The 13,947-nt window shown below is 38.2% G+C and overlaps 1 protein-coding gene across 1 annotated transcript in view; it reads right to left on the bottom strand.

Moving 5' to 3' along the window:
* The window catches only part of ANAPC1 (anaphase promoting complex subunit 1), a 199,411-nt gene that overhangs the window by 172,283 nt on the left and 13,181 nt on the right, over nucleotides 1-13,947 (bottom strand). Inside the window, exons 3-9 of the mRNA XM_006898935.1 lie at nucleotides 9,573-9,624; nucleotides 9,300-9,400; nucleotides 8,656-8,738; nucleotides 3,829-3,902; nucleotides 1,663-1,808; nucleotides 1,219-1,439; nucleotides 259-468 (exon numbers count right to left, since the gene is read on the bottom strand). Coding sequence (XP_006898997.1) covers nucleotides 259-468; nucleotides 1,219-1,439; nucleotides 1,663-1,808; nucleotides 3,829-3,902; nucleotides 8,656-8,738; nucleotides 9,300-9,400; nucleotides 9,573-9,624 — 887 coding nt within the window. The remainder of the gene's footprint in view (nucleotides 1-258; nucleotides 469-1,218; nucleotides 1,440-1,662; nucleotides 1,809-3,828; nucleotides 3,903-8,655; nucleotides 8,739-9,299; nucleotides 9,401-9,572; nucleotides 9,625-13,947) is intronic.

The raw sequence follows: 13,947 nt of genomic DNA on the forward strand, positions 1-13,947 counted from the left end.
ATAAAAAAGACTAATTAAAACTAATAAAATTTAATTAAAAAAAAAGACTACTTTATGATCACCTTAACTAATTATCATTAATATCTTCTACTGAATTTTAATTGCCCTTAAAATGTATCTCTAAGTATTTCTGTAGCTATTAATAACTGACTGATCATCATAATTTAAAAAAGAAGAGACACTTTCAGAAAAATACAGTGTACTTTCCAAGTCTGTTAGCATCATTTTTCTTTGACTACAAAACTATACACTCCATACCTTGTATTAGTACTCGTCTCTGTCCACAAATGATCAATACAAAGTTCAGGAACAATTGGTTCTGTTTCTGGTGCAAGAAAGGAGTCATTAGAAGTACTACTTGGAGAATGAGAGATGCTGTGTCTTTTTGGAGATGGATTGTGACTTGAAAGGCTGAACCTCTGCACTCCTGAGAAAGAGTGCACCCCTAATGCAGGGGAATGCGCCCGGCTGCAAAGTCAAACAGAAAATGAGAGGCTATCACACTCAGAACGTGCTCACTTACCCACTTACCAACAGCCTATGCAGAGAGCTAACCTGGCGTCATCCCTGTCAGAAACACAATTTCTTTTAAGTAGTTATTTAAGTACTTGACTATAGTCTAAAAACCTGGAAAGTCTTTTGAGAACTCATTCTTTTAAAACTAAAATTTAATTTGTGTTCCTTTTCTGCCTCAGGAAAATAGTAATGTCATTAAAAAGTCAAAACTATGTTCCTGTATAATTAGAAGGATCTATAATGTATATGTGTGTGCATATAATAAAAATAAACGGAGGGGAGAAATCCAAGACAAAAAAAAAAGACCGAAGTATTTTGGCATTAATGTCAAACTGCTAACTAGTGAGCTGTAGAAAATGAGGCAACCAATCTATAATGTATATGTGTGTGCCTATAATAAAAATAAATGGAGGGGAGAAATCCAAGACAAAAAAAAAAGACCGAAGTATTTTGGCGTTAATGTCAAACTGCTAACTAGTGAGCGGTAGAAAATGAGGCAACCAATCTAAAGAAAAACATTAGCAAGTTCTAAATATAATTCATCAAAGAAAAGTGACAGAGACTGCCAGTCATAGTAAAACGGCACAAACAGGATGATGGCGGCTTTCAATAAAAATACTTGAGTTATCAAATTTTAAATCCTTCAAAACAGAAGAGAAGCTCAGAAAACAGGGAGTCTTATTTTTCACATTTCATCCCCACCTTAGAGCTGCCATGTTGGAAATGGAAGGTGAACGGGAGTGCAGACTGGGTGAAGAGGCTGAGCGGCTCTGGCTGTGAATGGAGGAGTAATTCTGAAAAGGTGACGTCACTGGAGAATCTCCTTTGGAGAGGCTTCTGAGGTGAGCTGTGAGCGAGCTGCCAGCAGCTACATTCTGAGAGGTTGCCCCTTGCTCAGAGAACTTGAAAACAACACTCTCTTCCTTAAGTCAAACAAACAGGAGAGTGAGAAAAGACGCACACCTCTAACTAGATTAAAATAATGGTTTCCATTTCAAAAAAGCAGAGTAAATGGCAATTATTTAAGTAAAATTATTTTCATGAGACTCTGAATCTATTCATAAATAATTCTTCCAAGAGCATGTGAAAGTATCTGTATTAATTGCACTTTTATGTTCAGGGGAAGTGCCTTTCCCTCATCTTTACCTCTGATTTGACTCTTCGGAGATCCCACACAGAATGCAGACCTTGAACAGTGTCATAGGTCATTACAATGGAGGGGTCAGTACTGAGGAAAACAATTTTCATCGCATGATCCACAACATACTGCACACGTGATGAACCAAAAAGACCTTCAAAACATAACAGAAATAATCAGATAAAAACAATAGAGTGTATGAGACTACTCTTTAGGAGCTGAGTCCTTAATTAAGACAAAAAGAATCCAAGACAATTAAGGCATAAAAGTTATTATTTTATCACATAATTAATCCCTGATTCTTTAATCAACTTAATTTAGACATCAACTTCCTTAAATACATTAAAGATGAGAACCTTACAAATTTCAGTTTTGCACACACCAATTAATTTTTCAAGATTGGTGCTGAAGAACCATTAAATTCATCAGTCACCAGTAAAAAGTCATTGAAGGTCCAAGATTCAGTTAACAATTGATTTCACTATAAACTGCAGTAACTATTCTGTCAAGAAAGTCTGAGTTTAGGGAGCTCTGGTGGTCTAGTGGCAAGAAACTACACGACTCAAATACAAAAGATGCTCTGCGGGAGAAGGAGGGGCAATCTCCTCCTATACCAGTCAGATCTAACTCGACAGTACACAACAAGAAATTTAAAAAAAAAAAAAAGTTTGACTTCTCTAGCAGTACTTTCATTCAGGATGGGTTTCCATATGTTTATTTCCTAAATACCATGAATAAAAACATGATCCCACTTATAAAAAATGAGTATTTTCTACATAACATAACTTCACTCCTCATTCTATTTTGAAATATTACTCCTAATACTTTAGGATTTTCCCTTACAGCTTTTTGTCTATACACACACAGAAAAACATTTCTCTGTTCTTGCAAAGTAAGAATTGTAAATAAATAAATAAATAAATAAAATTGTATTGTATTTACTGCTTCCAATTCTACTTAATTTCATAAGTAATTCCCCACATCACTATCAGTCAAAAAATGTTTAAGTCACCTGCAATTCTTATCAATGTAAATAATATAGAAGGTCAACAATTTTTTAACTGTAAAGTGTCAGAGAATAAACATTTTGAGCTTTATGAGCCATATACTATCACATTTTTTTTTAATCTAGATTTCTAAAAAGGTAAAAATTGTTCCTAGCCTTCAAGATTTTTAAACACAAGCAATGGACTAGAAATAGTCTGTGGTCTATTGTCTACCAACCCAAAAAAGAAAGACAGAAACAAACACTAGTATTTTAGAATATGTACCTGGGACAAAGCCCTAAAACCAAGATTAATCAAAACCATAAATATTTGTTTAAACTATGTATATACTTATAAATATCTGCATAATCATCAAGTTCTTATTATGATAACCTATCACATCTACTATATTTAAAAATTAAAGATAAGCATATAGAACTTTAAGAAAATACTAAAAATTCTGAGCCCCAGAAAATTATGTTCTTAAGAGCCAAAATAAACCCATAAAACTTCATGAAATACTAGAAAAGGGGTGGTGGTTGGAAGAAGAAAATTTTTTTTACAAAAGAAAACTTTATGCAGTACTTTAGGTCCTATGGACCTACATTCTTTTTCTCCCGAAAGTTATTAGCACAACTAGCTATCATTCACTAATTATCAAGGAATGGAGTCATCTCTACCTTGCTGCTGTAAAGCGAGTCAGTTCCAACTCACAGCCACACTACAGCACAGAGGAGAACTGTCCCCTGGGATCCAGAGCTATAGTCTTTACAGAGGCAGGCTGCTCCATCGTTCTTCCCGGGAGCAGAAGCTGGCTGCAATCACCAAAGTCCTGGCATGCTGAGCAAGGAACCACTAAGCCACCAGAGCCCCAATTCATCCAAAGTTTAAGAACTATATCAGCACTCATAACTGATTTATCAGACAGGCTCTAATTTTTAGTCTATTTTAAAGAACAACTGTTAAACAGTTAAAATGATGATAAACAAGTTCTTGCTTTGACATAAATTTTATAATACAAAAGTAACATTTAAGTATCTTAAACTGTATTGCTTTTATTAAGTGAAATTTTCAAACTAATTTTTATTCTGTTCTCTTCTTCAAACACACACACACACACACACACACACACACACACACACACACACACAGTTTAGTAAAAGAAATTCTAGGAAAAAACCCACTTACTTCCAGATTTGCAAATAAGTGGTGTTATTTCATCTAGTGGATACAGCATGCTGAACAGTGTTGGTAAAGGTTTCCTAGCAATACACAAATAATAAATTTATCAATGAACACAAGAGTTATGTGTTTGTGTAAAATTTGCATTTTCCTTGCCAAGAAGAATTTCCCTGGGGTTACACAAGTTATCAAGAACCCATGACTTTTTAAAACCGGATCTTTACTTTTTTTGCATACTGTTACTTAAAGCATTTTATACTTCCCTCCTAAAAATCTCTTCCTCTCATGCAAGTAAATTCCCTACTTGTATGTACACATGTAGAGGGAAATGAGATTTCTAGAGAACACTTGAAAAGGCAGTTATCCCAACAAAAATCCAACAGAATACTGGGCAGAGTCAGCATCTCCTTTTCTGGACTTAGTCAGTGGTAATGTTTCTTGCACCTGCTCACAAGGGAATGCGCATAAGCCTGTTTCAGTAGGAAAAGTCTGCATTATTTTGTAAGGAAAGGTAGGAAAACAAACATTTTCTACTTCAACACAAAGATAGAAACTTACAAGAAATTTTTCTTGAAGCTGTTTCTTCTCCCATGCAATGAGGGGTGGTGTCTATGTCTACTCTTCAATGTTGTTTTGTGTGTCAAGTCACCTACGACCCACGGGCACATCATGAACAAGATCTGAAACTTGCCTATCCTGCACCATTGACACCACCTCCCACACCCTTAAAGTAGTCACTGTGTCAATACATCTGCTTGAGAGGCTTCTTCTCTGACTCTCCACCTTCCTCAGTATGTTTGGTGGGTATCTTTCCCCTCAAGGACTGTCCTTCTTGACAAGCATGCCCAAACTACGTAAAACCAAGGAAATTTTACCATCCTTACTTCTAATACGTACTCGGGTGGCAACTTCCTACAAAGCAGATTTCATTTGTTCTTTTGGCAGCTCATGGGATATTTAGTACTCTTCTCCAACACTACAATCCAAAGACATCAATTCTACCTCTGTCTTTCTAATTCACTGTCCAACTTTCAGATGCACAGTAAACAACTGACAATGTAATGGCTTGGATCAGCCACACCTTACTTAATCTTTAAGCTGACATCCTTGCTCTTTAGAAATTTGGAGGGGTCTTTGACAGAGTCTTCCCAATGCAACACAACTTTTGATTTCCTGACTGCTGCTACCAAGGATGTTGACTGTGGATCCAAGTAAAATTGAATCACTGAGAACTTCAATCTTTTCTCCATCTATCATGATGTTGCCTTCTGGTACAGTGGTGAGGATTTTTGTTTTCTTGATGTTTAGAAGTAATCTATATTGAAGGCTGTCGCTAGTGTTTCAAATCTTCATTTTATGCAAGCAAGGTTGTATCAGCTGCATAATACAGGTTTTTGATGAATCTGCCTCCGATCCTGATACTACATTCTTCTTCCTATAGTCCAGCTTCTCAAGTTCAGCATACAGACCAGATAGGATGGAGGAAATGATACAAGACTCCCCATTCGTGATTTTAGGTTTCACATAAGCACAATTATTCTGAGATTCACCTTTTTCTCCGTGTTCTAACTTATTATGATCCACACAATCAAATACTTTTGCATAGTCAATTAAAACATAGTATCATTCTAGTATTCTCTACTTTGAGTCAAGAGCCATCTGACATAAGCAATGATATCCCTCCTTCTGAATCCAAGTTAATTTTCTAGCCATTCCCCATCTATGTACTGCCCTAGCCATTATTTAATAAACTTCAGCAAGACTTTACTTACATATGATATACTTTGATAACTCTCACATTGTGGGATCACTTTTTTTAGAAACAATTATGGATTTCACCCACTATTTGTTCCAGATTGCTGTCTTCCAAATTCCTTGGCAAAGACTAGTGAACATGTCCAGGGCTGCATCTGTTTGCTGAAACACATTAATTGGTATCCTATCAATTCCTGGGGCCTTATTTTTTTGCCAGTGCCTGCAGTGGTGCTTGGCCTTCTTCCTTCAGTACAATGCTACTTCCTGAAACAGTCTATGTAAACTGACTGTTTTTGTTAAAGTGACTCAGTATTCCTTCCATCTTCTTTTGACATTTCCTGGATCCTTCAAGACTTTTTGGAAGCAGCAGTGGCATCCACTTCCTAAATAACATGCCTCAGTAACGCTATGAACTTTGATAAAAGTTGATAGTTATAAAAAGGCTTCAGGTCTTTTGCTCATAGGGTCTCCATGAGTCATGCTTGATTTGAATGCAATCAACAACAACAATAACAACAACTGAAGATTTTACCCATAGAATCCTTCAAGTCTTACAACTTAAGAAATGCTAAGCGTGTTCTTCCCTTTTGGTTTTCTAACTCCAATTCTTTGCACATTCTATTGTAATGTTTTTGCTTTGTCTCCCTAAGCTGCCATCTGACAGAAATACTGTCTAGCTAGCTAACTTCAGCATTCCATCCTTTATTTTGGCTCTCTTTGTAAGAGGCCAATAGTAGTAGTGCAAGTTTCACAGACTTCTTACAATCATTTTGATTTTTCTTTCTTTCCTGTCTTTGTAATGACCTTTTGCATTTTTCACAAATGATGTCCTTGATGTAATCCTATAACTCATCTAGTTTTTATCATTGTTAGATGCTGTCATGTTGACTCCAACTATATGTACAACAGTTCTGAATCTTGCTCTATTCTGGGTCAATTTCATCATCTCTGACACACCTACCCCCATTACCCCAGTGACTATGTCAATCTAGCTCATCCAGGGTCATCTTTTCTTGTGCAGTCATCCCTCCAACCTTTCAAGCATGAGGTCCCTCTCCAAGGACTAGTTCCTCTTTGCAACATGCCCAAACTATGTCAGACGGAGCTTCACAATCCTTGCCTCCAAGAAACAGCCTGGTTTCATGCTCTCCGGAAAAGACCAGTTTGTTCTCTTAGCAGTCCATGGTCTACTCAATATTCTTCTCCAGCACCAAAACTCAACGGTCATTAGTGTTCAATGTATCAAATCTATTCTTGACATGGTCTTTAAACTCAGTTGAGATAGACACATAGTCATATTTTGACTCTCGTGGACTTGTTTAATTTTCTTCAGCTTTAATTTTAACTTATAGAAAATTAATGGTCTACTCAGTCAGCTCTTGGACTACTGACATTGAGTTGCTCCATCAACTCTACAGATGTAGTCAGTCTGATTCCTGTGTAGTCTATCAGGTGGGTCCAAGCATATAGTCTTAGGTTTTTTAAAAATGAGACTTGTATTAGTGAGATAACTCAAACATACATACATACACACACCACCACCACCACCACTACTACCACTGCTTCTACTACTAGTACTACTACTACTACCACCACCACCCTACTATTTATTACACAGCCAGTATGTACTAGGTTCTGCATCAGAGCATTACATATATTAGCTCATGTTTTGGTTTTGTGGTGGTTTGTTGTATTTTGTTTTTTGTTTGTTTGTAAGTGACTGAATTCACTATATTTCAGTTATACAAACCCTACTATGTGGTGTCCATAGTCGGAGCCTGGGTCCTCTGCATGAAGACTCTAGTGTGGTACGGAGACTTGGGGAACACAGTCTCTTGCTGCGGCCTGCAGTCAAGTAGCTGTAGGTCTTAGAGATGGCATCAAAGGTGGCACTGACAAAGTTGCCCAGGGTAGCTATGCAGCCCCTGCCTGAGGTGTAGCTGTCAATTCCAGCCATCATCATCAGTTCTTGGGCATGAGGCTGAGACAATTCCAGTACCTCAAGGTGGAGAGACCAGGTGCTCCAGCACAAAATCACAGCGCCCAGTCAGCTTGCAGGGACTAGTGTGAGGCTTGCCAGTCTTTTTCCCCTAGTAGCTACACCACACAGGGACAATGGAGAGTATGGCTAGGATAATGGTCCCACAGATATCAGGAACTACCTCCCTGAGGCACTGAAATGCCGAAACCAACATGGTCATTATAGTCTCCAATGACAACAAACTTCATGACCCTGTTTTGCTGGCTGGCATGAGTCTGCTTCTGCACAGACATGATTTTCAAGACCTCATCCACCAAGGATATCCCCAGGAAGAACTCAATGATCTCAAACTCCTTGATGGGCAGTGAGAAGAGGCAGATCTCCTCCAAGGAGAAACATGTCTTTGACCAGACGACCCAGCTTAGTGACGGAGCCTCCTCCTCCTCCTCCTCAGCTTTGCCTCCCTGAGCTCTGGCCCTTCCCATGGCCCCACAGACCTTCTGCTGAAGTGCCCATGAAAACGGACAAAGGCTCCCATCACAGGGCCTCCAAGCCCTCCTGGTGCATCAGTGTGATCCATAGTTGGTTTATCCTCTGAGAAGACTACATGCCACTAGCTCGTTTTCAAGCTTTACAAAACCGTCAAGAAGTAAAAAAATAGTAGCCCTGTAATAGCTAAAGAATCTAAAACTAAGAAAGTTCTAATGATTTGCCCATAGAATGAAAAAGTGACAAAGCTACAAAACAAATCTTATCATTTGTTTAGTGTTTCTGCTGGTGTTGGGAGTAAGAAATTGTAGATACAGTACGTGCAACAGAAAGAATTAACTTCTAAGTGTACAATAATGAGATTAAGAAAAATTGTGTGTATATGTTATCAGGAGAGACTTGATCATCCTGAAATTTGGGTAAAGAATCTTACCTAGGATCAACATAAAACAAAAGTTGCTAGAAAAACTGCATTTCTTGCTGTTGCTATATGCCTTCAAGTTGGAACCGACCAATGGCTGATGCACAGAGGGTTTTCAGAGGGATTAAATCCCATGGGAGGAGAATGCCCTTCTTTCTCCCACACTGTAGCTGAGCAAATTAAATACCTGGATGGAATTGGAGGTACTTCATGTGAAGAAGTACTTCGCTCAAACAAGAGTCCATATTTAGTGGGCCAGACATTGGCAACCTATCAGGTAAAAAGATAAGAAGGCAGAGGACATAGGACAGAAAGAAATTACCTTTTATCAAATGGTTTTCAGAAACACAAAATATTATCCTTTCTTTTCCCTCAATTTAACTTTACAAAACAACACCACTATAATATATTAAAAGATCAAACAATTCTAAGGAGCAAAAGGAATTCAATCTGAAATTCTTGCTAATAGCTAAAAATGGTACCCTAACTGAAAACACGATAGAAGTATAGCATTAGGCATGAAAATCATGAAAAACGGAAAAGGGAGTATCACATATGTACTTTATTTACTAAAATTAATCTTTATATATAAAGTGGCAAAAGTTTCTCAAAAAGGACCTTTTAAACATTCTACTTCACTTAATTTAAAAGTTAAGATCACTTGATGTGCTTTAATATGTCATAATTTACTTCATTAGGCTCTTAAGAACTACAGAAAAACAATAAATTTGCATTCCTTATTATAATAATATATGCATGAGTAGCAATGCTTCTGAAGCAAATTCATTCAAGAATGTTTTTCTAAAAGAATATGGAAACACTCATGTTTACCTGAAAAGGTAAGGAAGCTATGTAATCCTTTCCTTCAATGCTATGCATGCTAATGCACGAACTTTGCAATATGCATATGCATTTTTCCACTTCATTACTACCTGAAAAAAAATGAGTACAAGACTTACAGAATTTATTCTAAAGAGTTAAATCTGAAAAGCATAAACTCTTTACTGTACTTTAGATTCTTAGCCTAAAGCACTAAGCAGCTATTTTGAATGAAGTAATAAGATAAAAACATTAAGAACTATAAAATTTCAAAAAGAAACTTACTGTAGGCCTTTTCAGACTTATCCTGTGATAAAATGAAGTCACACCACAATGCCTAAAAGCAAAACAAAATGCTTATCTAAGAAAATTATTATCTAAGCAATCGTCTATTAATCACCAGTACCAATTGCCATGAGTCACCATCTGTCAGAACAAGACTGTGCTTCACAGATTTTTCAATACCTGCTTTCTTGGAAATACCAGATCTTCCTTCCAACGCATCTCTGGGTGGATGCAAATTTCCAATCTTTCGTTTATCAGTCAAGTATATAAATCTTATACCAGCATCATTAGAGACACAACTAATGGTATCTTTTGTAGTTAGGTGCCAACTCACAGCAACAAGATCAAACTAGTCCTATCCAGTGCCATTCTCATCATCTCTGACATAGTCAAACACATTGCTGCACATTTTGTCAATTCACCTTGTTGAGGGTCTTCCTCTTTTGCTAACTCTCACCTTCAAGCCTGATGTCCCTTTCCAAAGAATACCTCTCCTAACAACATGACCAAAATATGTAAAATGAAGCTTCACCATCTCTGCTTCCAAGAAGTACTCTTTTGGTAGTCCATGTGATATTCAGTAATCTCCTCCAACACCACAGATGAATGGAATCAATTCTTCTTCTGTCACTTTTATTCAATGGAGAGGATCCTGACTGTAGACTTCCCACTACATCTTTTGATTTCTTGAACACTGCTGTCTAGTAAGACATTATCAGTGACAATTTCAATCTTTTCTCCAACAATCATGATGTTGCTTATTGGCATGGTGGTGAAAAATTTGGTCTTCTTGATGTTGAGAAGTAATACATACTAAAGGCTGTAGTCTTTGATGTTCTGTAGCCAAGTGTTTCAAGTTCTCTTCACTTTCATCAAGCAAAGCCACAACATCTGCATAGCACACATTGTTGATGAGTCTTCTGTCAGTTCTGATGCCACAATCTTCTCCATAGAGTCCAGCTTCCTGAATGATTTACTCAACATACAGATTAAATAGGTATGGAGAAAGGATACAACCCTGAAGCACTCCTTTTTTGATTTAAACCATGCAGTGTTCCTTTGCTCTGTTCAGACAACTCCTTGGTCTAGATAAGACTTTTGTATGAGCATCAATAAATGTTCTGGGATTCCTACTTTTCTCAATGTTAACTGTAGTTTATTATGACCTACACAGTCAAATACCTCTGCATTGTCAATAAAACGGTATATAAATACACAGCAACTTTTCCTTCTCCTAAGCTCAACATATATACCATAAGAACCAACAGGTTAAAATTACACTATTTAATGATCAATAATATATACAAATATTAACTATACTTGCAATTGAGCCTTACATAAAAAGAAAAAATATTAAAAACTACTAGAAACAGCACTATCTAGCAGTTTTAAATCTTTTTTCCTTCTTTCCCTCCCGATCCACCTCTTCTTTTTTTTTTTAATCATCGCATTTTATTACCAGTTTCCTTGTTTCTCCAGGGAGCTCTGGCAATATAGTTCACAGTGAGCTGTGCTGCTAACCCACAGGTTGCGGACCTCTGGCAGTTCAAATCTACCAGTGGTTCCAAGCCAGAAAGCTATCTCCTCTCACTGCAATTTACAGACTCAAAACATGAGGGGGAACACTATGAGTTGGAACCAATTAGACAGCAATCAATTCGTTTGATTTCTTTGTAAATCCAATCTTTCTTTATAGTCTTTGGAAACTGGAAACCCTACATATAAACTTAGAAATATCTTAATGCAAATATGCTGTTGTTGTTATGTGCCGTCAAGTCGCTTGAGACTCATAGCAACCCTATGTACAACAGCCCGAAATTCTGCTCTGTCCTGTGCCAATCACACTGTCTCTGACACCCTCATCCCAATTACCCCAGTCACTGGATCAATCCACCTCATAGAGGGCCTTCCCCTCCTGCGCAGTCCCTCCACCCTACCAAGCATAATGTCCCTCTCCAAGGACCGGACCACTCCTTACAACATGTCCAAAGTGTGTTAGACGGAGTCTCGGAATCTCTGCCTCCAAGGAGCCACACGGATTAACCCTTTGCAGGATGAACCTGTTTGTTTTCCTAGCAGTCCATGGTACTCTCAATATTCTTCTCCAGCACCACAGCTCAAAGGCATCAATTCTCCTTCTATCCTCCTTAGTCACTGTCCAACTCTCTGATGCATAACAAGTGACTGCAAAGACCATGGCCTGTATCAGATGCACTTTAGTCTCCAGAGAGACACCATTGCTCTTCAGTACTTTGGAGTGGTCCCTAACAGCTAACTTTCCCATGGCAATATGCCTTTTAATTTCCTGGCTACTGGTGCCAAGAGTGTTGACTGTGGAGCCAAGCAAACTAAAGTTGTGAACAATCTCAATCTCTTCACCATAGATCCTGATGCTGCCAAATGGCCCAGTGGTGAGAATCTTTGTCTTCTTGACATTGAGCCTCAATCTATATTGGAGACTGCAGTCCTTGACACTCTGCAGCAAGCGCTTCAGGTCCTCTTCAGTTTCAGAAAGCAGGGTTGTGTCATCTGCATAATGCAAAGTCTTGATAGATCTTCCACCAATCTTAACCCCACATTTCTCCTTAGAGAGCACAGCCTCCCAGATAATCTGTTCTGCATACAGGTTGAAAACGTATGGAGACAGGACACTTCCCTGGCATACGTCCTTCCCAATTTTGAACCATGCAGTGTTCCCGTGCTCTGTTCTGACTAGTGCCACTTGGTCCAAGTATAGGTTTCACATTAGCAAAATCAAGTGTTCTGGGATTCCCATTCTTCTCAGAGTCAGCCATAGTTTGCTATGATCCACACAGTCAAAAGGCTTTGCATAGTCAATGAAACACAGATAGACAGACATTCTTCTGGTATTACCAGCTTTCAGCTAAGATCCATCTAACACCAGCTATAATATCCCTAGTACCACGACCCCTTCTAAACCCAGCCTGGACTTCTGGCAGTTCTCTGCTGATGTGCTATTCCAGTCATTTTTGGAAAATCTTCAGTATAATCTTGCTTGCATGTAAAAATCAAGGAGATTGTTCTATAGTTTCCACACTCTGTTGGGTCACCTTTCTTTGGGATGGGAAGGAATATAGATCTCTTCCAGTCAGTTGGACAAGTGGTTGTTCTGAAGATTTCTTGGCACAACTTGGTGAGCACATCCAGGGCAGCATCTGTTAGCTGAAATATGTCAATTGGTACACCATCTATTCCTGGGGCCTTATTTTTTGCTATTTCCTTCAAAGCAGCCTGAACTTCTTCTTTCATCACCACAGGCTCTTGCTCTTATGTTGTTTCATGAAATTCTTCTGTGTCTGCCCATTCCTTTCGATACAGTGACTCAGTATATTCTTTCCATCTTCTTTTAATACTTCCCTTGGAAATGCAAATATGCATTTTAAAAAATAAAAATTTACTCCATCAACGAAGACCGGTTGAACAACACTGACTTTTTTTTTAAGTTATAGTAGGTCCTCTTTTTGTGGAAGGTTCTGGAGCATATGGATTAACTCAATGAATCAAGACTGTGTTCAATCAGAAAATTATTAAGAACTGTCTGTACAGTCCTTTTCTTCTTCATGTATTTCACAGCAGCATCCCACTGCTTTCAGAATCTGCCTATCAATTTTCAAAGCAACCAGTAACCAGGACCATGTCTTCATGCCACTGAAGGCCCTGACTGAACTTTTTTAAAACTACAGTTAATCCTTACAATGGAAAATTTTGACACTTTCTAAGACAGAATTACTGTCCTCTTCAAAATACATTCAATCCTAAACTTTCAATTTCCCTTTTTCCAGGTCTACATGAGTGGTATCAAACTTTAAATTACATATTCTTGCATCCTGCATTCTTCACGTAACACAGCAATCTTTTTCCATATTGTCTCCATGAATTTTGCCTTCTTTCCAGGAAGATGAAAAGTTCCAGGTATCCTGACAGATTTAAGAGCAATCTTAATTTAAGAGCAGTCATAAATTGTGGTATGTCCTAAATCAGGAACTATCTGACCTCTATATTGTAGACAGAACTAATGATCTGTTACTGGAAGCCATTTTGTAATCTTCAGATTTAATAAAAGATTTTACCATTCTTAGTCCTTTTAAAGATTCACTTTGCTGTTGTTTTTATGTGCCATCGAGTTGTTTGCGACTCATAGCGACCCTAGGCACAACAGCCCTAAACCCTGCTCTATCCTGCGCCAACTGCACTGCCTCTGACACACCCACCCCGATTACCCCAGTCACTGAATCAATCCATCTCATAGAGGGCCTTCCCCTCCTGCGCGGTCCCTCCACCCCCCCAAGCATGATGTCCCTCTCCAAGAACCCGTCCCTCCTGGCAACATGTCCAAAGTATGTCAGACGAAGCC

The sequence above is a fragment of the Elephantulus edwardii genome, unplaced genomic scaffold (genome assembly GCF_000299155.1).
Source record: "Elephantulus edwardii isolate Elephantulus edwardi_28Jun2011 unplaced genomic scaffold, EleEdw1.0 scaffold00241, whole genome shotgun sequence".
NCBI lineage: Eukaryota > Metazoa > Chordata > Mammalia > Macroscelidea > Macroscelididae > Elephantulus > Elephantulus edwardii.